Here is a 26144-nt window from a genome sequence, read left to right as displayed (position 1 = left end):
TTTCCCTTCGTCACCCATCCCTGATCTGTCTGGACCCCTCCTTGTACGGACCATTTCTTGATTTCTTCGGGAGTAGCATGTAACTGTATGTCTATGACATCTTGTGTAGGGTCCTTAACTGTCATACAAGTAGTCTGTTCTGGAGTGAATGTCTGTGTCGGGTTAACTGGAATGTCTGGAGTCTGAGCTGTAAGCTTAGCTGTTCGATCTGCTAGATCGTTACCTTGGGAAATGATATCAGTAACTTTCGTATGTGCCTTGCACTTCATGATAGCGATAGCTGTCGGTAAATGTATTGCATCTAACAGAGCTTGAATGAGGAGACCATGCTGAATCTTGGTTCCATGAGAAGTCATGAAACCTCTCTCCTGCCAGAGCACTCCGAAGTCGTGTACAACTCCGAATGCGTAACGTGAATCTGTGTATATGTTTACTTTCAGGTTCTTGGCACGTATGCAGGCTTGGGTCAGAGCAACTAGCTCTGCTGCTTGAGCAGACAGGATGTCAATACGGTGTGTTTCAATAACTTCGGTTTCGGTAGTCACTGCATACGCGGCTACTAGTTCTCCTGTACTCGTTCTCATACCTGAACCGTCCACATAAAGTGTCAGATCGGGATCAGGTAATGCAATGTCTGTTAGGTCTTGTCTCGGCTTGGTCATAGTGTTAACAACTTCCACACAGTCATGTGTGGCCGGATTTGAAGTAACTGACGGTAACAGTGTAGCAGGATTTAGAATGTTGCAGCGTCTGATTTCTATATGTGGCTGAAACAGTGTCAGTTCATAACCTGTTAAACGTGCAATTGTCAAGTGCTGAGTCTGTGTTCGGTTTAAAAGAACTTCCACGGAGTGTGGAACTTGTACTGTCAGGGAGTGTCCTAATACTATGGAATCACTTTGTCTGATAGCTAGAGCTGTGGCTGCAACTGACTTGAGGCACGCAGGCAAAGCCTGGGCTACTGGATCTAATGTGCTAGAAAAATAAGCACAAGGCTTGTACTGTCCTGCTTGATCTTGTGTGAGAACAGATAATGCAGTACCATCACGTTCTGTGACAAAAAGTGTAAAAGGCTTACTGTAGTTCGGTGTTGCTAGAACAGGTGCTTGGCATAAGGCTTTCTTTAATTCATTAAAAACAAGTGTATGTTCAGATGTCCAAGGGAGGACAGTCGATACGGCTGCCTCCTGTGTCGTTAACTGTATCAGTGGCTTGGCTAGAAATGCATACTGAGGAATCCATTGTCTGCAATAAGAAGTGAGGCCAATAAAAGCTCGTACCTCCTTCTGTGTCTTGGGCTGTGGAAGACTCGCTATTAATTGGATACGGTCTGGTGTCAACTGCCTACCCCACTTGGACAGTAAGTGGCCTAAGTAGATCACTTGCTGGACACAGAATTGTAATTTGGAAGGGGACACCTTGTGCCCCTGCTCGGCCAGAAAATACAGGACTGTAAGTGACGCACGCTCGCAATCACGTTCAGAACGGGCTGTGATCAGTAGATCATCGACATACTGGAGCAGGGCAGTGTCAGTTGGCATGTGAATATTGTCTAGTTGTCTTTTAAGTGCTTGACTGTAAATGCTAGGACTTTCTGTGAAACCTTGAGGAGCTCGTGTGAATTTATAGCTCCTTCCATTGAAACAAAAACCGAAAAGGTACTGGCTGTCTGGATGAATGGGGACACTGAAAAATGCGTTCTTGAGGTCGATAACAGTGAAAAATGTAGCTTCAGGATCAATAGCTGTCAATAGGGATGAAATATCTGGGACTACTGGATACTGGGGTATGATACATTTATTAAGTTCTCGAAGGTCAATCACTAATCGATATACTGGAGGTGCATTTGGATCAGTACGTTTCATGACTGGAATGATAGGAGAATTACATATATTGGAGTCAGTTTCTACAACCACTCCTTGAGCAATAAGCTCGTCAATAATTTTGGATAAGGCTGCTACAGCCTCAGGTGGCAATCTGTACTGTCTGATTCGTGGCAAAACTATACCTTGTTTGAGAGTCACACGATGGGGTGTGATTTGCATAAAACCTACATCAGTTGGACCTTGCGCCCATAAATGCTGCGGTACATTTGATAGTCTCGGATCAAAATCACGTAATACATAGTGACCTTTAAAGTCACGCAAAAACAATCGGATTCCTTCTGGGGAGCAGCAAATAACTGCACCTAATTCTTTCAGTGTTTTAATGCCTAACAAATTTTCTGGACATGATTTCGTAAGTAACAAATCAGTAGTTCGGGACAATGGACCAACTTCTAGAGTAACTGGTTTTGAAATCTCGTTCACAATAGGCTTTCCTGAAAATCCAAGGGAAACATTTCTAGAGCCTGAGAGCGGAGCCCCTGGAACCTCGTCATGACTGATAGTAGTCCTACTTGCCCCTGTATCAATCAAAAACTTTCTGTCTTTCCCTAATACTTGACTGTGTACATAGGGACCCTCTTGATCTACAGGTATCTCGATGAGAGGCAAGCCTACCTCCCTCTCTAGGCTGTTTCATGAATACTGTTGATACTCTGGATACTCTGACTGGGCATACTGGTACATCTGTTGTGTAACATGCTGTGTTGCAGCGATAGGCTGCGGTGCTGGAACTGTCTGTTGTGCATTCTGCGGTGACTGAGAAGTCTGTGATACCTGTTCTTGTCTAGGCGGACGTGGTCTTTCTTTAGTCTTACCAGTTGCTATGTTGTGTTTCAGAACTGCACACTCGTTTATAAAATGACCTGGCTGTTTACAATAATTGCATGTCCCTTTAACGGGAGCTGCAGGATGACTGGCTTGATTCGGACCCCTCTTCTGACTGTCTTGTGGAACAGATTGTGCAACTAACACTTTCATTTTCGTGTCTTTCATACGTCTCCTTTCGTGTTCTTGCTCTTCCCTGATTCTGTTCTGGTGATACTGGAGCATCTGAAGCATTTGTGACGGGGTACTAGCTTGCCAGGTACTTTCGACTTTCAAAACTCGATTTTTAACTTGTGGACTTGAATTCTCGACTAATTTAGTAACAAAAAGGTGAGGGTATGACTCGCTACTCGTCTTCAGACCACTGTTAATAATAAAACATTTTTCAAATCTAGAATAAAAATCACTAGTGTCTTCATCCTGTTTCTGTTTGCATGCTGAGATTGCATCCCAATCTTCCTTTTTCGTGGCTAGTAACCTTGGCAAAACTTGTATCAATAACTCGGGCAATTCTTTACATTTGTCCCCGAGACCGGTACCTGGTACTCGTATTTTATCTTCAGCTTCTAGAGCTGTCCAATCAATCTTTTTCTCTCCCACCTCCCATTCTTTTTCCTTGAGTTTTTCATATACCCCTGCGGGCAACAGGACTTTTAACATTTTAATGATATCTGGATACGTGTATTCTCCCATACGGAGCATGTCTTTTAATTCTCGATGGAACCCTGCTGGATCTTTGTCGTGACAGGGAATTAATTTCTTCATCTCTAAGAGTTCCATCTTTGTGATAGGGGTGTAAACAAATACTCGTTGCATTTCACCACCCGCTGTTCTAACTGGGTGTACTTCTCGTAACGGATGCTGTCTATCTATGTAAAATGGTTTACTTTCTGGAGGTGAGACGTGAACAAAATGCGGATTCAGAAACGTTCTATATTTGTGGCGCTGTTCTAGAATAACACTAATTAAATCTGTACCTAAACCTCTCCATTTATACTGGAGTAACTCGTTCAGAACATCATGTAACGGACCTGGATCAGAATGTTGTCCCTCATACAGTGTAATGAGGTGCTGAATCATATACATACCCACCAGTCGCTGCTCGGCTGGGGGCAGTTTCAGAAACATTTGTGCCACTATTTCGTCTGGAAAAGTGGTAGAATCAGTAGTCCATCGAACTGCTGATCGGGCTAGTTCTTGTTCATGCATGGTACTGAGTTCACTATAACCGATTCGTGATTTCAGAATGTGATCGGTAGCTTGAAATACTTGTTCTAGAGAACCTTGTTCTGGTGCTGGAAGAGGAAAAACTCTCTTGTGTTCTAGACTTGAATGTCGGTCGGGAAGTCTAGTTTTACCTACATACGCTATTCTGGTGGGATTCTCGTCGTCTACCTCTTCAGTATCAGAGTCTTTTTCTTTCTCGGACACTTGTGCTGCTTTGCGTTTCTCGTGTAACCTTATTATTTCCTTACGAATTTTCTTGTACATACTCTCTATACAACTTAGTGTCTTGTGTCTTCCCTCGGCTATATGATCACTCCACTTTGTCAGGACTCTCATTTCGGTCGGATCTTTGGTCGGATAATATTGTTCCCTTATTAAACAATTGATTAGAAACTTTAAAAGCATGAGCTGAGTCTCGGCTTTCCTTTGAGACATGGCTTCGCCAATACTTTCTGGATCTACTCCTGTACGGATGAAACGATATATTCTGTCTAGATCTTCTTTCATATTCGGTAGGGTGTCCAAATACTCGGTCACCCGTCTTACACGCAATGAATATATGACCATATTATCATCGCCTGGGACTGAATCATAACGGCATTCGGTGAGAGCTCGTTTGATATCTGCAACGGACTGCTGTTTGGGCGTACGCTGTAACGCACGTTCATGTAACTCGAGTAATGACAGATGTTTGTGTGGCGGCGGGGTACGAGGAGGACCTCCCCCCACAGCTCCTAGACTAGAAGCGTCGACGGGTACTGTACGGGCTGGCAGAGTGACTGATGTAGCGGGTACTTGTACTGTGGGCTGGACCGGGGGTACCGTAACAGGTGCTGTAACATTGACTGGACCCACGGGGCCAGCGACTGGAGGAACAGGAATTTCATTATTTACAGGAGCTGGCGGAGCAGGATTTGTATATTCTGGGACTGTGTCGTCCAAATAGGACGAGAGAAAAATATCAGCTGCGGTCGGTTTGTGACGCAGCTTAATCGGAACTAATGGCGGCGGAAAATTACATGGTGCTTCCGGGGTTGCTTTTGGCAAGCCCTCGGCAAGAAGAGGATACATACCCTTAATGAGGGCATTTCTCTGTCTGTCTGACTGTTCGGCTTTAACACGTTCACCTACTTCGATTAATTCCCTTTCTTGGGCTCTTTCTGAGGATTCTCTACTTAATTCTGACTTTCTGATTTCTTTTTCGGTTCTTTTATGAGATTCTTTGCGCCATAGCTCGATGGCATCTTTCTAGGACTGTCTGGCTTTCTTTTTCCATAATACTTCTTCTACTCGCATGATGCACTCGGCATCCCACGTACCTGATACGGGCCATCTATATTTCTCTTCTAATTCTTTGGTGTACTCCACCCATAAGTCTAGATATAATATGGCACTTATGCCATGCTTATGATACATAAAATGACCTGGACTGTCCCTAGGCGGGACAGGAACTGCTTCTTCTAGCAGACCTTTTCTAGTTTTTAACTGACGTAATTTCGAGAACAGAGGCATAACTTAGGCTGGAGTCTGGACACAATACAATACACGATAAACACAATAATAATTAAGAAAACAAATCACTCATACCACGACATTGAAAACACATGGAATAACATTTAAAATAACAGTTTCGGACAGAATATTACCTGAAATACTGAAAACAGAACACATGAATTTCTCGAGAACAGAATTTACTAGAATGACTAGATGCACTGCTAAAACAGCACGAAACTTACCGGTCCCATAAAGAGACACGTCAGGACCCGCGTCCACCTAAGTGAACACTTCGTGTTGGATTTGCGTACCCAAACCCACGGACCAGAGACAAAATTAATTGACCCTGTCTAGATACTACCCCAGCAACGGTACTCACCGGGCAGCAAGAACGGAAGGCCTCGGACTGGACTGGACTGCTACGACGACGGACGGACGAACTTCGGACTTCAGTTACAGGTGGGCCTCCGGATACCTCGGACCTTGGACTCTCGGCTTGGGCTCTGGTCGGGACTCGCCGCGTTCCTCACTGCCTCGTCTGGATGCTGGACCGCAACCTCCGTCTCCTCCGTGGGCCTGAGGGATACTTGAAGCAGAAATATCTGCTGGTGCGCAGTAGAGTTCCGTCACGGCTGCAGAGGATCAGGGGGCCTGCGTGGCTTCTCCGGCGCGTGGGGAAAGGGCAAGTCCCTGTTCGGGCGCCATTATGTGGTAAATAAATAAATTATTACCGGATCTATTTTTCGGAATAATCAATAAACAGGTAGCTCAATAAATAAGAGTCAAGATTCGAGGTAGCTGGAGTTTACAGGCTTTAATCAGGCATAAAGGACAGGAACAGGACAGCCTGTACGGGAATAGGATGGCAGCTGCCGGGGGCAGGATCTGGGAGCATAAGGGTAACTTTTAATAACAGTGCACAATATATAGTTAAACAAAATACATTACATTCAATACAGTAGGCGTAACAGTAGGCGTGGTTCGTAACAGTCGCGAAAGATAAGGGCAAAATGATGTAACAAGAAGGCGTGTACAGGGCGTATACATAGACATGTGATGTAAACGTAACAGAATATGTCATAAACGGGGCGGACACATGGAGGGGGCTACCTGAGCAGCTGGGACCTCTAACCTAGTGGTGCGCGTAAACTGACAATGACGTGTTACCAGGAAGAACTGGGGGCTATGACTTCTGTGCTAGAAGAGGAGACTAAAGTCTGGAGTGTCAGAGCGACATGTACCCAGGCATATCTAGTATCTGGTGTTTAGAGTACATGTTGATAGAATCCAAAAGTTATCAGGGGAAAGGCTAATAGACGCTAAGACTGGTGCATGCATTATTCTACATGTAGTGCGTGTGCGAGGAATATTCTATGAATATTAATACAGTATTTCTCTTACATGGAGACATAAAGGCTAGACCATGACGGAAACTATTGATGCGATTCAGTAGCTTAGGAATGCAGAGAAGGAGGGCTGAACTGATAACTAGAAGCATAACATACTCTTGGCAGACTGGGAGGCAGAGCCAGGCCGGGCCGGGCACTGCGAGGCATGAAAGTAAGCTAAGGGTCAGGGATGCAGGTGGGGGCTGTATCACTCCTCGGAGAGGGTTCAGGAAACAGGAGCTGAATCTGAGTCCGGGCCCTTTTGAGGCCTAGAAACGGGGACAATTCAATAATTTAACGTGCACACTGTGAAACGTGGCAACGTAGGTTTACATAGGCCTAATATTCGTTGCTTTCACGAAGACTGGAAACTGGCATACTAGAGATGGACACAACTGTAATTGCGTCTTTAATCGATCAGGAAAGGAATACATGCATATCGATCATGCACATATAACATAACATGGGGAACACGTAGGCACATATAACATGGCAAAATGTACTTTTCCACACTGCCCAGCAATTAGTGGGCAGCTGCACTGTTTAGGTTTTGAGTGTTCCCAGGTGCCCAGCAAGTAGTGGGCACCTGCCACGTTTAGGCCCCTGACATTGAGACACAGGGCGTCCTAGCCCCAACAAGGCCAGTTGGCCTAGGGACTGCCACAGGTGGTGGCTTATGTAGGTTTTGCGCAACTGTGTGGTTTTTCCTTGCACCTCTGAATGTTTTAGGCATCATGTGTCTTTGCGCTATTGAGTTGTGTCTTTCTTTCCCTGCGCTGCACCTCTGAATGTTTTAGGCGTCATGTGTCTCCTAGCGCTGCACCTCTGAATGTGTTTGTGATGCATCATGTGCTTTGTTCTTAACACCGCTGAATGTGTAGGTTTATGCATCATGTGTTTCCCTTTACTACTCTTCTGAATGTATATTTATGCATCATGGGGAATGTGTTCTTTCCTAGACCCCTAAACGCTGTGTGATACTTAGGTGGTTGTCCGTACACCTCTGAATGTTTTATGCATCATGTGTTTTCCTTTACTACTCCTCTGATTGTGTTTCATGCATCATGGGTAATGTGTTCTTGTTTATACCCCTAAATGTATTTTATTCTTAGGTGGTTGTTCTTTCTAATACAGGTGGTCCTAGTGAGGTCCTGGTCCCCTGTGTGACATTCTCCTAAGGTGGTTAGGGTTGCTTAGGTGGTACTTACCTGTTCCCAGTAGTTACTGGATGTGATTTATAACTGTTATTTTGTTTTATATCTTATTTTCTATGATCTACAAAGTACTATTTCTAAATGTGTTGATTCTGACAGTGACCCATGTGGCCCTGTCTTGTAAATAATCCCTGATGAATATTGCCCATGCCAGTTGGCACAATGTACATGTGTGATTTTTATCTGATGTGTTTTGACAATACAAAAGTTATTTTCATATAACCTTGTGTGGAGTTCCTTTTGTGGTGTGTCTAGGATGTTGTTGCTGTTGTGTGCAGGCGCAAATGCTTTACACATCGCCTCCGAGTTTAGCCTTACTGCTCGTGCCAAGCTACCAAGGGGGTGAGCAGGGGTTATCTTGGCGTGTGACTTCCTTGCCCTGACTAGAATGGTGGTTTCTGCCTGGCTTTGGCGTCAGCCTTAGCCTACCAGAAATAGCCAGTTCTAACATTGGTGGCAGCGGTGGGATTTGGACTTGTGTTTGCGCAGTGCCACAGCGACAGCTGGCTACATTACAAAACTCTGCATTTTTCAGATAGTCACATGTTTGGGATTATTGTTTTGATTTTGTTTTTCCTCAAGAGTGTCATTTTCAGATGGTGTTCCTGCGCTTTATGTTTAGTGGCAGATGAGAGAAAATGACAGGGCGGGACGCCAGTAGAGGGGGAGGTTCCCATAGATTAGGAATCCCTTGCTGGGTCCAGTGGCCAATCCTATTCCTGTCCCTGTGTGGGTAGATGGAAGAAAGGGAGTGTGGAGGAGAAATGGCTTGCTTGGGAGGGTGGTTATCCCCTGAATGTAGTGTGTGTGTCTGGATTCCCCAGTATGGTAGGATCCAGTGGTGGCAGCTAAAGTGTGTCCAGTGCGTGAAGTCCCATTCCCAGTTCCCAGAGTATGGTGCCTGGTGCTTAGTAAGAGGGGTACAGGTTGAGAGTCAGGGGCAGTGAGGAACTGTCTCACCAGTCTGGAGGGGGAGTGTGTGGATGAGTGGTGTGTTGAACTGGAGGAGTTGGTGTGAGTTTTTTTAAAGGAGCTTGCACAGGAGGTGTATCTCTGGTGGTGTGCAGGAGGTCCTGCAGAGGCACTGGACAAGAGGGTGGATGTCTGGCGGTGTGCTAGGTGTCTTGCAGAGGCATTAGGGAGTGATTTTAAAAGTAGTGGCTTGTGTATCTGATGGTCCTGTGTAGGTGAAGAGGTTCATGTGTAGCCCAGCTAGGTCCCATTAGGATGGTAGGGGTGTAGGGACTCACGTCCTGTCTCAGTGGCGGCGGAGTGAGTGTGGGACGGTGTGTCCCACGTTGGCCCGAAACCCTGTCTCTGGGCCTGGAGGGTTCCCCCGGGAGCGCCAGGTCAGGGGCGTAGGCTGTACTTACAAGTCATTTGAAGAGGATCTTCCTGTGTCTAGAGGACGGGGAGTGTCTGTAACCAGAACTCCGGCGGTCCTGGTGTTGGGATGTACCGCTCCTAAGTGGAGGGTGCAGAAGTCCTGGTTCGCTGGGCATTTGACCGTCCAGAGTGCTTGACCATTTTTGGGGCCTCCGGAGGTAGTTCCCCGAAGAGGGGGGAGGCCAGGTTCAGGTTCAGCCTGACCTGGAGGGAAGGGCATCTGTAATCAGTGTCCTGACCGGGTGTTTGGCTTTCAGGGGTACCGCTCCAAGGTGGGAGGGTGCAGAACTCTGGAAGGGGGTGCAGAGGGACGGTGGACTCTTGACCCCGGTGCAACCTGAGGGTTTAGATTCTAGGTTGGGAGATTAGGAAGCTTCCAGGTCAAGAGGAATCTCTGCCAAAGTAGATCAGCTGAAGAGACTGAGGAGGCTACCCTTGCTGTGTGATCTGGGCCCCACCTGCCGTTTGTTGTTTCCACCAAGGTAGAGGAAAGGGGATTTTGCTGTGTGCTGTGTCCCCCCACCTGCTTGAAGAGGGACTTTGCTGTGTGCTTTGTACCTCAGAAGTGGAATAGTTTCCAGGTGGTAGACCAGTGACGGAGTGAGGTCCTGATCTGGTAGGAGAATTGTGTTCTGGTGAGTGCTTCCCTGTGAGGGTGCGGGAACCCAAAAGTAGAGCTAGGGTGGGGCATTCTTGCCCGTGACCTCTGGTCAGCCTGGGGGTGTGGACCCTAGGTTGTTGGATCAGTGGTAGTTGTAGCTACACTGAGAGAGAGTGGAGAATGGCTATTGTGTGCCAGGGGTTACTGCCCCCCACTCTGTGGATTGGTTAGGACCTGTGATATTTGGATGGCCTAGGGCCTGGTCCTGGCCGTGGATGACTAGAGAGTACCAGTGGGGTGTTCTAGTTGTGCCAGAGAGCTTTTGTTGAGAGAAATCTATGTGGGTTCAGAGTGGCGAAAAACCGGAGGGTGCCCCTGCCTTGCGGGCCCGTCTCCGTGTTTTGTCGCCCAAAGCAAGGAAGCCCATCAGTGGAGTGATTGGTCTACCCTGCGTTTTGGCTGGAAGGGGGTTGTGTTGGACCTGGCCCTTTTGGCAGGTTCACCCCGAAACTTTTTGCTTTTTCCTAGCCTGTTTCTGGAACCTGGTGTTAGTGATTTTAGGTCTTGGCGCACTTTTTCACTGTGGTACAGTGTAAAGTGCGTAAGCTCTCTGTGTATGTATGATGAGTGACCTGCCCTCCCATAGGAATGAATGGGGAATATGTATGCCCATGGTAGTTCCTGATGTGTGGGGAGTGCAGGGTCAAGTTTGATATGCGCGAACTCGTGAGATTGAATACTGCGTAATGGTGTATGCGGCATGATAGTGTCTAGTCTAGAAGTGCCACTTTGAGAAGTTGGCATATTTGTGTAGTTTGTGGCTGGCGTGTGATTGGCTGGTGAGCCTGGCCCAGGAGTGCCTGGGCCTGCTTGTGGATTGACTGTCTGGTTTGAGGGTGACAGGGGCTGCAGAGCCCCAGGAGGGTGTCTGAGTCAGCCCGTGGATGAAAGGCAGCATCTGCTGCCAAGGAAGTGGGTGGAGATAGCACCTGAGAGTGAATGAGGCTGTGCCTGCCTGCCACAATGCTGGCTCCACCTCCCCGCTGGGCGACTGTCACCTCTGTCCCTGATACTGAAAGGACTTCCCTATAACCAGTTCTAGCTGGTTCTCACACTGCCTGCACAAAGACTTCAAAGACTTTTCTGTGTATAAGAAGGGGCTGTGTCCCCTTCCAAAATGTTCTTGTTTTTGTACTTGAATCGGCCAGGGGCGTGCTGCTGCTTGGGCCCAGGGGAATCCCTGGGCCCTGCCCAGCCCCTGGACACCTGATGAACTTTCCTGGACTCCTGGGGGACCCCTCTGCCTTGCTTGGGCTGATGGGGGGACTTGGCTTTGCCCCCCCTGGGAATCTCTGGGACCTTTGCAGCATGGAGAAGCTGCATTTTCCTGCAGAGAGCGCTTGATTTGTATTTCTAGCACCTGGAGGCACTGTGCTTCCCCCAGAGCGCCTGGGAGCGTTCTGCCTGCTTTCCTAGCGCTTGGGCGCGCTTTTTGCTTTAGGGGAGCGTTTCCCCGCCCCGCATTTGGCGTGGGGAATTGCAGGTGCCACCCTGCTTGGTGCCCGATATCGCATTATTTTTATTCATGGGTGCCACCCCATTTATGTGATTGCCTAACGGGTGCTCACCCCGTTTCTATTCTTATTTTGCCTACCGAGGGTGCCCACCCCTTGTTTTGCCACTTTTCATCACCGCCCCGGCCCTCGCGCCGCGACCAGGAAGTCAGGCACCGGAGTGCCTGATGTGGGGCGGGACTTCCGGTTCCTGGAGGAAGTCCCGCCCGCTGCCGCGCTCTTATTGGCCAGTCCGGCCGGCTGAGGAGAGAGAGGGCGTGCGACCGAGGAGAAGAGGCGGAGAGTGGTAATGGCCGCCCATGGCTCCCGTGATCTGGAGGGAGCCCCGGGAAGAGAGGAGGAAGCGTGGCCTGCTGCTGGGGCTCCCGTGTGCTGAGGGAGCCCCAGGGAGAGAGAGAAGACTGGCGCGCTGACCCGGTGAGTGGCTGAGAAGGGGATAGGGGCGTCGGGGCACATTGCCGGTGCCCGCCCCTCCCCTCGAGTGCGAGGCTCGTGCAGGATCTTTTGTTAAAGAGCCGATCCCGCCCCAGCGAGGCCTCATTCGTGTTTGACCCGCGAGGGTCTCGGGGGCATTTGTGACTGAGTTACGGAGGGCCCAGAGAGGCTCGTGGCCACCATTACTGAGTGTTAAGGGCCCAGAGAGGCTCGTGGCTGCAATTCCTTAGTGTAACGAGCCCAGCGAGGCTCGTGGGCCATTTTGTGTTTAGAGCCATGGAGCCTATTTTGTTTTGAGCCTGTGTGGCTCCAGCATTTGACTATGGGTAGTCCCAGAGCCTGTGTGGCTCCAACGTTCTACGCAGTGTTTAATGACAGAGCCTGTGTGGCTCCAGCAGTGGGCGCAGTTTGCGCCTAAGGGTCAGTGAGGGCCCTGTCGCAGTTTTTGATGATTCCCAGCTGCCCAGCAATTAGTGGGCAGCTGCACCGTTTAGGTTTTGAGTGTTCCCAGGTGCCCAGCAAGTAGTGGGCACCTGCCACGTTTAGGCCCCTGACATTGAGACACAGGGCGTCCTAGCCCCAACAAGGCCAGTTGGCCTAGGGACTGCCACAGGTGGTGGCTTATGTAGGTTTTGCGCAATTGTGTGGTTTTTCCTTGCACCTCTGAATGTTTTAGGCATCACGTGTCTTTGCGCTATTGAGTTGTGTCTTTCTTTCCCTGCGCTGCACCTCTGAATGTTTTAGGCGTCATGTGTCTCCTAGCGCTGCACCTCTGAATGTGTTTGTGATGCATCATGTGCTTTGTTCTTAACACCGCTGAATGTGTAGGTTTATGCATCATGTGTTTCCCTTTACTACTCCTCTGAATGTATATTTATGCATCATGGGTAATGTGTTCTTTCCTAGATCCCTAAACGCTGTGTGATACTTAGGTGGTTGTCTGTACACCTCTGAATGTTTTAGGCATCATGTGTTTTCCTTTACTACTCCTCTGAATGTGTTTCATGCATCATGGGTAATGTGTTCTTGTTTATACCCCTAAATGTATTTTATTCTTAGGTGGTTGTTCTTTCTAATACAGGTGGTCCTAGTGAGGTCCTGGTCCCCTGCGTGACATTCTCCTAAGGTGGTTAGGGTTGGGTAGGTGGTACTTACCTGTTCCCAGTAGTTACTGGATGTGATTTATAACTGTTATTTTGTTTTATATCTTATTTTCTATGATCTACAAAGTACTACTTCTAAATGTGTTGATTCTGACAGTGACCCATGTGGCCCTGTCTTGTAAATAATCCCTGATGAATATTGCCCGTGCCAGTTGGCACAATGTACATGTGTGATTTTTATCTGATGTGTTTTCACAATACAAAAGTTATTTTCATATAACCTTGTGTGGAGTTCCTTTTGTGGTGTGCCTAGGATGTTGTTGCTGTTTTGTGCTGGCGCAAATGCTTTACACATCGCCTCCGAGTTTAGCCTTACTGCTCGTGCCAAGCTACCAAGGGGGTGAGCAGGGGTTACCTTGGCGTGTGACTTCCTTGCCCTGACTAGAATGGTGGTTTCTGCCTGGCTTTGGCGTCAGCCTTAGCCTACCAGAAATAGCCAGTTCTAACAGTGACCAATTGACTACCTTCTTTGTTAGTAAAGTGGACAAAACCTATCGAGAAATAGCAATGGCTCAGAACAGCTGCCTTTCAGCAGCCTCTTCCTCACGAGACCCCTCTACTCATTTCCCTTCCAAGCACACAGACATACCTGCCTCTCAACACCTTAGCAGTTTTTTTGAGAGCTGGCCCAGGCTCAATACTAGCACTTTAATCAAATAACTTAATACAATCAAATCTGGCTCTCCAAATGACCCCTTACCTTGCTGCGTACTTAAAAAACTGGATACGGGATCACTGGACTTCATTACAGACCTTCTTAATGCGTCTCTTCAAGAGGAGATTGTACCTAAGGAGTGGAAGCATGCCATGATTCATCCCCTATTAAAAAAGGCTGGAGCTGACCCAAATCTTCCTTCCAATTTCGGGCCCATTTCTTTACTACCGGTATTTTCAAAGATTTTGGAAAAGCATGTACATCACACTTTAACTGATTTTGTAACTGCCCAAGACTTACTGCCTCCCTGTCAATCAGGTTTTAGAGCTGGTTTTTCAACAGAAACCACCCTACTGGGATTCACTGAGAATATTCGCCGTCTGTTGGATAGGGGCGAAACTGTGGCTCTTGTACTTTTAGATTTGAGTGCCGCATTCGATACGGTATCACACACCGTATTAATGCGCACACTTCATTCCTTAGGTGTTCGAGGCCCCGCACTAAATTGGCTTAAATCCTTCTTGAATGAGCGAACATTTCAAGTTTTTTCTCGTTCGGCCTGTTCAGTTACCCAGGTCTTTGAACTTGGCGTACCACAGGGCTCTACACTTAGTCCGTTATTATTTAATTTGTATATGAGCCCATTAGCGAAGGTGGTCGAAGAAGCAGGCCTACAGATGTATTCTTACGCTGATGACTCTCAGCAGTTTTTTTCGCTCTCCTCAGAAAATACTGACACGCCCTCCATACTTAAAAGTGGTCTCACAAAAATTGCCGGTTGGATGCAAGACAATTTCCTTAAATTAAACGGGGAGAAAACTGAAGTGATGGTTCTTGGCAAAAATAAAAATGTGTTGGGCCCACATCATTGGCCGCAGGAAATGGGCCTGCTCCCTGTGCCGGTGCTACAGGCACGCAATCTTGGCATCATTATTGATGACTCTCTCAACATGCACCAGCAAGCTGTTAAAACCTCGGCCACATGTTTTGCCATTTTAAAATGGCTAAAAAAGATCTGCTGGATGCTGCCCGAACCGACAAAGAAAACTGTAATCAATGCCTTGATTACTTCAAGGCTTGATTATGGCAATGTGCTATACCTGGGGGCAAAGAAAGCTACAATTTGGAGACTGCAGACAGTTCAAACTCGGCAGCTAGACTGCTATGTAAAATCCCAAGTACCACTCCCACTACTAAATATATTCGAGACCTTCACTGGCTAAAGATCGAAAATCGAATCAAGTTTAAAACTCTCTGCTTTATGTATAAAATCTGTGCGAAAAAAGCCCCCAAATACCTCCAAACACTTGTGCGCCTTTACTGCCCTTCCCTTGCACTTCGCTCCTCCACGGCGAATAACTTTGTCATCACTAAAATCAAACTGTCTCGCATGGGCGGCAAATCCTTTTTCTTCTTGGGGCCTAAGCTTTGGAACTCCATGCCACTTTCATCACTTAATGAGACCAATTACATGAGCTTTAGAAAAGCCTAAAAGACCTGGCTTTTTCACATCTAAACATTTCTTTCTGACTGGAGCATCACAAGAACATCTTGTAAATGCGCCGGGAAACCCTTTGTGGGTAGCTGTTGCGCACTATAAATGCAAAGAATAATAATAATATTAATAGTAGCATTTAATTTACAGGCTATGGGTACATGTAGTACCATTTGCAAGGGATGTACAAGTAAATTAAATGTGCCAATTAGGTGTAGGCCAATTTTACAATGGTAAAGGGAGACAGAACAAGCAATTTAGCACTGGTTAGTAGTGGTAAGCTGCCTAAAGTCAACAAAATCGAATTCAGCAAGATAGGAAGGGTGAAGGCAAAAACCTTTATGGCACTGCTACCCAAAAATGTCAGGTCTAACAGATGATTTTCTAGCCAGAGGCATCTGCAGTTAGAAGTATCAATCTGAAAATGAATATACAGGAGTTTACTGACAGACTCATTAAACATGAGCATTTAATTTTAAATATTAAAGTACTAATTATAGAAATATAGAAGTCACATACTTTGGGACTTTTCTAAGTAGTGAGCCACATTCACAATCATGATTTGCTCAACTTATGGTGTCATGGAATAAAGCCAGTCAGGCTGAGGGTTTGGTTGCACTGTCCAACTCATTATATATTTGATTTAAAGCTCCTCATGCAACAAATGTCAGGTATAATCCCCTGCTGAGGAATGGACATTTTGCACATTGTGTGCACATTGACATTACTTCCTGGGGCAAATGGGCTTCATGGTTCACACATTAACATGGAGGGCCTTGTGTCAGTGAGAAGAGGGTCCTGAACATAAGCTATAATTTGGAACTTTGAAAACTACTTTTTATTTCCAATTGATCACTGTAGATTGAGCCCTTTTATCATTTTCTTTTTGAATCTTTGCCATGTTTAGGTGTCCACTACTCCATTGCTGCTGACAGAAGCAGACCAAGTAGCCTGTGTGAAGAGGGAACAATGATTTAATAAAATCACAATAGACTCCTTTATTCAGCTAGTCAACTACCATCCACCTCTTCATCACATAGGACTTGGTGCTGTTAAGCCTGAGGAAACATTGAAACTGTGAAAGAAATGTAAAAGGAAGCTCAAGCTTATGAATTAAAATCATATAAAGAACAACAAGAAAGAATGAGAGCTACAGCAACGGTTTATACTAGATTAGGTACCCAGTACTAAAGGCCAAAGTAAGTTTAAATTGTATAAGGTGAGAACAGATAAAACAATGCATGGAACAAATCAAAACCTCAGAATAGTGTCCAAGCCTGAACATATGTGGTTGGAAGGTTCCAACCTCTAGGGATAGTCCGAGTAAGACTATTTGTCTTACTCGGACTTACTATTTCCTCATTCAGAGTTGATCTCATGAGCACTTAGTAGCCTGAAGGGCAACTCTGCTGCAATACTCTCTTTTTTCTGCTCAGTCCATCTGTTGCCAATTAGTAGTAGTTGGAAATGACCATCTTTTGCATTGTGTACCCCCAGATTTGTGCCTTGACTGTTTTTGCTGGTTCTAGAACTCTGTGGACTTTACCTATGTTAACCTTTGGTAAAATGTATGTGCTCTCCCTTTAAACCTGATGAAATTTGCCTACCTGTAATTGTACCCATGGTATGTAAATTAAATTTCACCAGTCACCTGCAGCACAAATTGCCAACCATTGCAGTGAGAGGGCAAACATGACTGCATGCCTGACTTGGTTAGGTCAGTGCTGCAGGTTTTAAATGAAAACTCAACAGACAAAATAGGCTATTTTTGATAGGCCTAAACCCTCCTGTAATAGGTCACCAATAAGTAGGCCTCACTACCCCATAAAGCAAGGTGCATAAAATTTAAGAGTAAGACATGTCAAAGTTTCATGTTAAACATGTCCTTTTAGTGAAACAGCCCAAAAGTATATTTTCACTGTAGCAGGGATAGCTGTTCTATACGAAAGAATTAGGATACAATATTACATTTAATATTGCTATCTTCCCTGAGGAAACAGCTACATAGTTCCTTCTTAGGCTTCTTTTTTAAATATGTAGTACAAACCCAAGTCATTGGTAAAGTTGAATTTGTGATAAATATTTTAGAACAGGCACTCTTAAAGTGTTGCCTATTACCTGCTTAACACTTTTGGAAACCTATTTGCATGAACATCCAACTGAGACTCCGGAGCTGAACAGCCTATTTAATGAGGTGTGAACTTGCTCTCAGAGCTGAGTCAAAAGCTTAGAGTGTATGGGATGTGTTCTGTTTCACTGGAACCATCTTGGCTGTGTCCAGGAACTTAATTACATTTGAGGAGTGTTCCCTGCCACAGGCAGATGTAGTTAACAACTGGGCCTTCCTCTACATTTGTCACCCTTGCCAGTCAGACACTAAGCCCGCAATGAAAGGCCCCCATAACTGGTTTTGAGTGACCACAGAGGAGAGCTTGATCATTTCCCTGGCCGTACATCTGGATGGGCACTGGAGCTCTGCACATGGGATGAAAGGTTCTACCATGTTGCTTTTGGGCATAGCGGGGCACTGTTGGATTGTTTGCTGTAAAACCCGTAGGAAGTGCTGCAGAAATTGTATCTTTTCTTGACTCTGAAGATATGGCGTCTGGGTGTGGATTTGGATATCCGTGATATTATCAATCATAATGTCAGAATAAAACTTTTGGTTGCTTATGTGGAAATGTAAACTAGAAATGACTATATCTTGTCTGGCAGCATTACATTGAAATAGAGAACTATTACATACAGTCTTTATCAGTATTTACACCACATTTTGGTTGTTCTACTTCAAACTAATCAGCACTTGCATTGGATAGTTTCCCAAAGTAACTAAAAACTGGGCTATGCACTGCTTTTTATTACTTTGCATCAAGGGGGCATTCATGGGTGGTACATTGGCTTTCCCTTGGCTCCACCCATAGGTTTTGACACAAATCTCTGTCTGCAAACATAAGTAGACAGGGACTTACACCAACATTGTATTCTTTCTCGGGGAGAGCATAACAAGCAGAAATGCTTCTTTTTTCCTAATTTTAAAGGATAGTTTTTGCATTGGAAGGGCCCTCTGCCCTCTTCCAGTACAAAATCTGTTCCTTACAGCACGCATATATAGCCTTGCATTATAAAACTAAGGTGTGTATCAACACAAGAAGAGAATAAGGGCCATATGTATCATAGTTCCGTTTTGCGACTTCTAAATAGCGATTTTTAAGGAATCGCTATTTAGAATTCGCAAAACGGTATGTATGTAAAAAATCGCATTTTTATAGTGATTCCTTAACATTCCTAATTTGCGATTAGCAAATTGCTAATCGCAAATTACCCATTCATTTGTATGGGCCAGGAGGCCCATAGGAATGAAGGGGACATTTGCGATTAGCAATTTGCTAATCGCAAATTAGGAATATTTTCAAGGGTGCAGGGGTGTCTCAAGAACACCCTGCTGCACCCTTGAAAATGACATGTGGGAGCATATGGCGCACATACATGCCCTCAGGGCATGTATGAGCGTCATATGGCACCTTTGTTTTTTTTTTTAAATAGCTTTTATTAAAGAATTCGCAATTTACCACCAACTAGAATTTGGTGGTAATTTGCGAATCCTTATGGGCATTTTTAAAATATTTTTTCTTTGATACATTGCATTTAAGGAATCGCAAAATTTGCGATTCCTTAAGTGCAATCGCAAAATAAGGAATAGCAAATTTTGCGATTCCTTATTTTGTAGCAAAAATGTTACATACATACCATTTAGCAAATTAGCATTCGCAAAGGCCGAAATTCGGCGAATTTCGGCCTTTGCGAATGCTAATTAGCTTGATACATATGGCCCCATAACAGCTCCATATCTTTATAGATATGGTGCTGTTCTGCTCTCTCCCTTGCACACAATGCAGCTCAGTAACTTTAGCTTCACTGCGTTGCATGAATTTCTGACATGTCTGGGCTTAGATCTGCTGTGCTCTCAGTTACTTGACCACATCGATAATCATGGTGTTGCTGTAAATATGTGAAAGGGAACTAGATTGTATTTTGCTTATGATTTATCAAGGGAGTGGCACACTCTGTTATCTAACCTTCTATAAAAAGATCTCCCAAATTTAATAACATCAATTTCAAACCACCTAGTTGAAAAGGATCAATTGATAAATCGAAAGGTATTCTCACAGTCAGATTGCTGAAACTTGACGCGTAAATATGAAATTAAAAAATAACACACAAAAACGGTGTACAGTGATCAAATGTACTCCCTAGTCTCTTGAAACAGATTTGGGAGTGCATGGGAATTAAAGAGGGCAGATCAGTGCCGTCCGTGATTTGTACATGCTTGAAAATGACAGTACTATCTGAATTGATTTATAAGAAACGTGTTTCCTGTAGGGAAAAAGTGTGCCTGAATTGCAAAAGTGGTAAATGAATACATTTGCAAATCAGGAAGAAAAAGACTTCCCTTCGTCGATAACAGTATCACCCAATACAATTTAGGTTTTGCAGTTAAAATAACATTACCAAAAGAAAGCCACAGTCAAGAAGCACAGCATCGCAATAAAAAAATAGCATTTGTGATTTTATAAATTAAATGCGAATTATAAACGATGATGACAGAACGGCTCAACTTTTAAATAGGTGTTTAACATTCTGAATGTTTGGGTTACTATTCATTTCAAATAGCTGCAGGGGATCTTCTCAATATTTCACTCCCAAATAACTTTTGGGGCTTTAGATATATTTGTTTTGACAGCTGCCTGTAGATCTATTGAATAATAAAAATAATAATTCTAATAATACTACATCTGCTTTGTTGTTTTTATAACAAAGAGTTTGGTATACTCTTAATTGCATCCAGGATAAACTCGATATTTGCGCATTCGCCTTCAGGAAAAAGTGCAATGTCTTTGGCTTAGAGTGTGATGTTCGGCGTGTCAGATACCAGTGGAGTGGCAATGCTTTAGGGCCGAGATGAACAGCTAATGGCTCTACAAACAAAGTGAAGTGGATAGGTGGGATAGGTAATCTTGAGAGCCATCGTTATTACCTGTCCAGACAATATATCAAATTTGATGTGCAAAATTATTTCTGTACTGAAAGTGGACAGGAGCACAGCAGTGAAACAACACTGTGTCACGTAGCATTCCTGCCAACTTACATGGTGCCACCGTGTGACACACGATGTCGGATCTCATCACACGGTCTCCCAGTGAGGAGCTGATATCACACGGTGGCAGGGAATACGAGCTGAAAACCACTGTAAATAGTGGTTTTCCGGCTCATTTCTGAGGCTTTGAACTGCCGATGTTCAGGACAGGACAGAGGCACCAGCTTCAGCAAGCTTTTTGTCGGGGGAGAATGGGGCTTGGGAGAGGGAGGGTTCGAAAGAACCTCATAGGTACTACTCTGCACGAGGCCCAGCTCCCTTTGAGGCCCTGCCCCCTCCTTACATAGTGAGATTGTTTCTTCAAGTTGGCAGGTATGACGTAGTGTGAAACCCATGAAAATCAGAATGGGTACAAAGGGGCAGTAACAGTGCAAACCTCCCGTATGAATCTACTTAAAGACAGTTCAACTAAATTGACGCTAAGTAGCATAACCTGGCTTTACATAGCATTTTAACACCGAAAGACAAACTGATGCAACCAGTAAGCTATTGCTTCCTATTTCCACATATAATACATGTACTGTTGGCAAAATTGCACATATGACATGATTTTCCTAAGACCGGTCTGTACTAAAGGTGTTCTTGAAGAACAAAATGTAATCTCAGTCAAGGCACTTCTTGTTCACCTTTGGAACTTTGCACAATGACACAATGGAAAATAGTGTGTGGGATTGGGCAAACAAGGCATTTTTAGCACGAGAGTGTAGATCGGCACGTGAGGCATAATAATTATGGTACTACATAATTTGCCTTTTTTTGCAATGCAAAGCTGCAGATTTTCATTAGGGGTGGGCGACACCTGGGGAAACTGGGCCTTACAATTGTGTTAGGCATTTTCCAATGCCCCTTTAGTGTTATGTAACGGACTATTGGCCTCCCTTTTAACATTATTCCATAAATAATAATGTAAACTGTGCTTAGTACGTCTAGTTTCTTACTTCCAAAGACAGAACGCCAAAGAAGCAATCCTTCTTCAGAAACAATGTAATATGAGGGGTGTGTTCCTATATAGAACACGAACATTTCTTGGCTTTTTTGCCAGGGTCAGCAAAGATTGATGGTTGCAGACTTAGAACGGTCATCTGTGCGAACCAAAGAATAGGCCCCTCTTGCAGCACTGCTGTGTGTGCTAGCTCTGCTGTAACTGTCTTCTAGACAGTGGTGACGTTGGCTATTCCACTTCTGGCAATTCACACACTCTAAACGTTCTGACTTTTTATTTTTAATCTTATTACCAAAGTCATACACCTACCAATCAATGTTCTCACTGTACTTGCATATCTTGTTATCCAGTAAATTCATTTTCCTGCAACCTTTACCAAAAAGTACTTTATTCTGTAAATAAAAGACATGTCCTGAGTAAGTGATCCAGGGGTATTTAGATTATGACTTTCTAAGTAGATTGCTGATAATAATGGGACGGTCATTTATTTGTGTGTCTTCCTATCACAGTCCTTTGAATAAAAGATGTAGGGGCATATTATCAAGGACCGGTGTTAAAATTATCGCAGTTTTATCGGCAGGAAACTGCAGATAAAACGGCAAAAATGGGCTTGATAATACGCCCTTGTGAATTCCCGTAGAAGCCCTTGTTAACATCAGAAGATGGGCTTTTAGTGGAATTAACATGGGCGTTTTATCAAGCCCATTATCGCCGTTTTATCGGCAGTTTCCTGCCGATAAAACGGCGATAATTTTAACACCGGTCCTTGATAATATGCCCCGTAGTTCAAAGAGTATTTTAAAAAGTGGACTTGGGATGGCTAACATCAAATATATTTTGGTCACTAGATCCCACAAGGACCTATGGCAAAAACCAAGCAGCATATTTACAAGGGGATTGCACCACCGGAACACCACTTTTTTCAATATTCCGGTGATGCAATGCACCATATTTACAAAGTGGCGTTAAGCCACTTTGCATGGCTTAATGCCACTTTGAAAATATGGTATCCTTTCACGCAGGTATCTGCGTGAAAGGGGCGTGCAATAGGTGTTTCTGTGGATGTTCCACCCCAACACCCGTTGCTTTTTGATGCTGCCCCAAATTTACAAGGATGTGTAAATCTGAGGTAGATAAAAACTAACGCCATGCAAAAGCAGGCATTAGATTGGGGCAACGAGGAGAAATACTTTTATTTTTCCTTGCATTCTGCAGCCCACCTAGAAAGAGAAAAATGCCATTAATGATTGCTTTTAGGCAGGCAAGTGTCCCTTCTTGCACAAAAACAATCATTAAACAATGGCAATTTTCTACTTCTATGCTTGCTGCAGAATGCAGCACACATAGAAGTTGTAAATCGCCACTCTTGATTGTTTATCTGCAGGAAGGGACACCTTCCTGCATATAAACAAACATCCTTGCAACGCAGACATCCTTGTACCATGGCATAACGAAGTCTGTGTTGGTGCTAAGCATCTATTTTTATCGCCAGCACAAGGGAAAACACAGGGGTGTGCCGTATTTTTGTAAATGCAGTGCATCCCTGCGTCTTTGAAATGACGCAGCTTGGTGCTGCAAAATATGCTGCAACTCAGTGCTGCACCATTTTCTTGTACAGATGCCCCTAAATTCCTCAGCAAGTACCATCAAAATAGCCTTAAATGTTAAATATAATACAATTGTGGATTAAGAATTTAATTTAGAAGTCATTAAAATAGACTTGATAATATATTAGATACATCTGAGAACAGGATGTTGTTGGGTTACAATAGCTCCATATACTGGCAATTGTTTACATATTGAGTGTGAAAAAAAAGGTCTGTTTTTCCTTTACTAGACAACTAAGGGGTTGATTTAGCCCTCGGTGGTCTTTACTCTGCCTTCGAGGGGGCAGAGAATGGACATGAGACCGCTGCATTTTGAGTTCACAGCCAGCCCGGCAGTGATCTCCGTACATTCACACCATAGAAGCATGCCAGCTCCTGTGATGGCACTGAAATTTTGGTGCATGGCCTCAGCCTTTAAGGCAGCCCCACTCCAAACCTTTTGTTTTTTAGAAACAAGCTTCCAAAGAGAGAGTTTGTTATTGAGAAGCAAAAAAAAAACGAATGAACTGATCATATTCTGCAGGCTTTCAGTTAGTAAAAGAAATGTAACAGTTTACACATGAGAAATATTAAGTTTTGTTCCTAATATGCAGAAACTCAAAAACCTAATTTTTTCTTTCATCACATTTACAAAGGTTATACAGCCCGCTGCTTTCGTCTGCCTTGCTCTGATCTTTTCTATGGTTGTCCCACCTTTTGTGGAATACCCGAGACTTGAGTTGCAACCCTGGATGTACGGACCACAGCGTGTTTTCTACAGGTGAGTTATTCATGTAGTATTTGAGAGTTCTCAGTGGTTGTTTTAAGATTTGTCAAGCATATTTATTTACAGTGCAGAATCTTTGCACTAATTTGTGCACTAAATATGCACAGTATGAAACATAGACATTTCTTCTACAATCTAATTATACCTGAAATTACTGCAAACCGAAATAATAATTCTCACATTTGCTTCACAGTTATTCCAGTCAGTGAGCATTATGTATCAGAATTCCAACTAGTGGTTTTAGGCAGACTAACTAACTCCATGGGCAAAGGTTCCTAGCAAGCAGAAATTTTGGAGCTCTGGTTGGAGTTCTTGATTGATTGTAGCAATCAGAAGACCAATACAGTGAGTTAATATGGCTCACCCAAAGGGGTCCAATCTGAAATGATGATCTTAACATGATGAGTGCCTTAGTGCGTATATTCTTGGTTCAGAAAAGGATATTTGTAAAGCGGGCCGATACAGCATTAACCACATCACTAAAAAGAAAATGAATTACACAGTATTATGATTGTTTTAAGCAGTTCATGTGGTGTCACTGCAATAGAAAGCTACTTAACTAAATACCTAAGTGCTCAAATCACCTGGAATTCCTAATAGCAATTGAACATGGCTGCTTCCCCCATCTTGTATCAAGCACACCTCACCGCCACAGGTGAACCATTAACATTGCGTCAGATATGGTTCAAAGGCCATACTAATGCCTAATACCACTTGAAGTAGAGTAATTGTGATTACAAAAAAGCAAAAGCTCAAAACACTCAAAGAGAAGTATTACAATAGCCCTACCCTATCACACTAAGGGCCAGATGTAGGTAAATCCGATTTACCGACTCTTAAATACCGACTCATACCGAATCGGTATTTAAGAGTCGGTAAATTGGAAGGAGGCAGATGTAGAGTCTGTAAGAGTCGGTATTTACCGATTCTGTAAATACCGAATCTGTATTTCCCATTGATTCCCATGGGCCTTGAAGCCCATAGGAATCAATGGGAAATACAGATTCGGTATTTACAGAATCTGTAAATACCGAATCCTGCAAGGGTGCGGGGGTGTCACTTTGACACCCTCTAGCACCCCAAGTACAGGCTTGTGTGACATGTGGCACACATACATGCCCTAAGGGCATGTCTGTGTGTCACATTGCACAGGTGTGCATGCACAGATGTGCATGCACACCTGAATTCGGTATTTTACCACCCAATAGGATTGGGTGGTAAAATACAGACTCTTAAGGGCCTGTGGCACTCTTAGGAGTGTCAGCTACATATGGATTTACAGAATCGGTATGTTTACCGATTCGGTAAAATACCGAAGTGGTGCATTTACCGAATCGGTAAATATACAGATTCTGTAAATTCAGACCCACCTACATCTCAAAAGCCAAATACCGGTCGGTAACGGCTGAATTCGGCCGTTACCGACCGGTATTTGGCTACCTACATCTGGCCCTTAGACACAACTGACCAACAGACATGCCTATCCACAGTCCAAAGTCCAGAGAGACAGTACTGGAACACACACCTCTGGCACTCTCACAACACCAAATTCATCCTACATGTACACTCTACCAACCAATGATACAATTCTGGCTTGGGGCAAACCACACAAGGACTGTATAGAACTTCAAGGTCGCACCACTGCTGGCACCCTGCTAAGTGAATGCTAAATTAAAAACACATACAACATAAAACTGTTATGATTATCATGTCTTTTCTCTTCTATGTATCTCTATTAAGTTGTGCATTTTATGCATTATAATGGTAAAGCGAGTGATTAATATAGAATGCATATATATTTTATGTCTCTTTCCTTTGCATCGTGAAATCTGCTCGAATATACTCATGATATGTATTCTGAGTTGACTGTTCAGTTGAAAATAATTTTTATTAAGTTGAAGAAAGAACATTAAAGTTTCTCAGTTATTAATATTGTTCAAGGGACTCATAATCCTCATATTCAGAACAATTCAATAACTAAGTAAGGCTATGTAAGCCAAGCACAGGTTGTGAATGGTTAGAGAGGAACTTAATGGCAGGCGACACATATCATTCAGGACATGCAGAATAGCATCACCCACTTTTGCTGAACGATACCGATGTTGTATAGCGTTTTAGGATCCGAGCGATATTTACCGATTAATGCCCTTATATAGGTAAAATTCACATTGCCCTTATATAGGCATAGAAATCATAACCATATTTAGACATAACCAATGCAGTCCAAATACAGGCATGGCTACTTCCACTCGTTGCAAAAAGCCACAACGATTGCTTGGAAAACTCGGCTTCAGCAGTCAGGGACATCCCCTTGCTTGAATATTGATTTG

The 26144-nt window shown here is 44.2% G+C and overlaps 1 protein-coding gene across 3 annotated transcripts in view; it reads left to right on the top strand.

Moving 5' to 3' along the window:
• The window catches only part of LOC144818798 (phospholipid-transporting ATPase ABCA1-like), a 3252877-nt gene that overhangs the window by 2021966 nt on the left and 1204767 nt on the right, over window positions 1-26144 (top strand). For all 3 annotated transcript variants that reach the window (XM_078676562.1, XM_078676560.1, XM_078676561.1), the window contains exon 30: window positions 23684-23808. In XM_078676562.1, the coding sequence (XP_078532688.1) occupies window positions 23684-23808 (125 nt within the window). The remainder of the gene's footprint in view (window positions 1-23683; window positions 23809-26144) is intronic.

This window comes from Lissotriton helveticus, chromosome 2_1 (genome assembly GCF_964261635.1).
Source record: "Lissotriton helveticus chromosome 2_1, aLisHel1.1, whole genome shotgun sequence".
Lineage (NCBI taxonomy): Eukaryota > Metazoa > Chordata > Amphibia > Caudata > Salamandridae > Lissotriton > Lissotriton helveticus.
The sequence above is the reverse complement of the archived record's forward strand: the minus strand, read 5'-3'. Positions and strand labels throughout refer to the sequence as shown.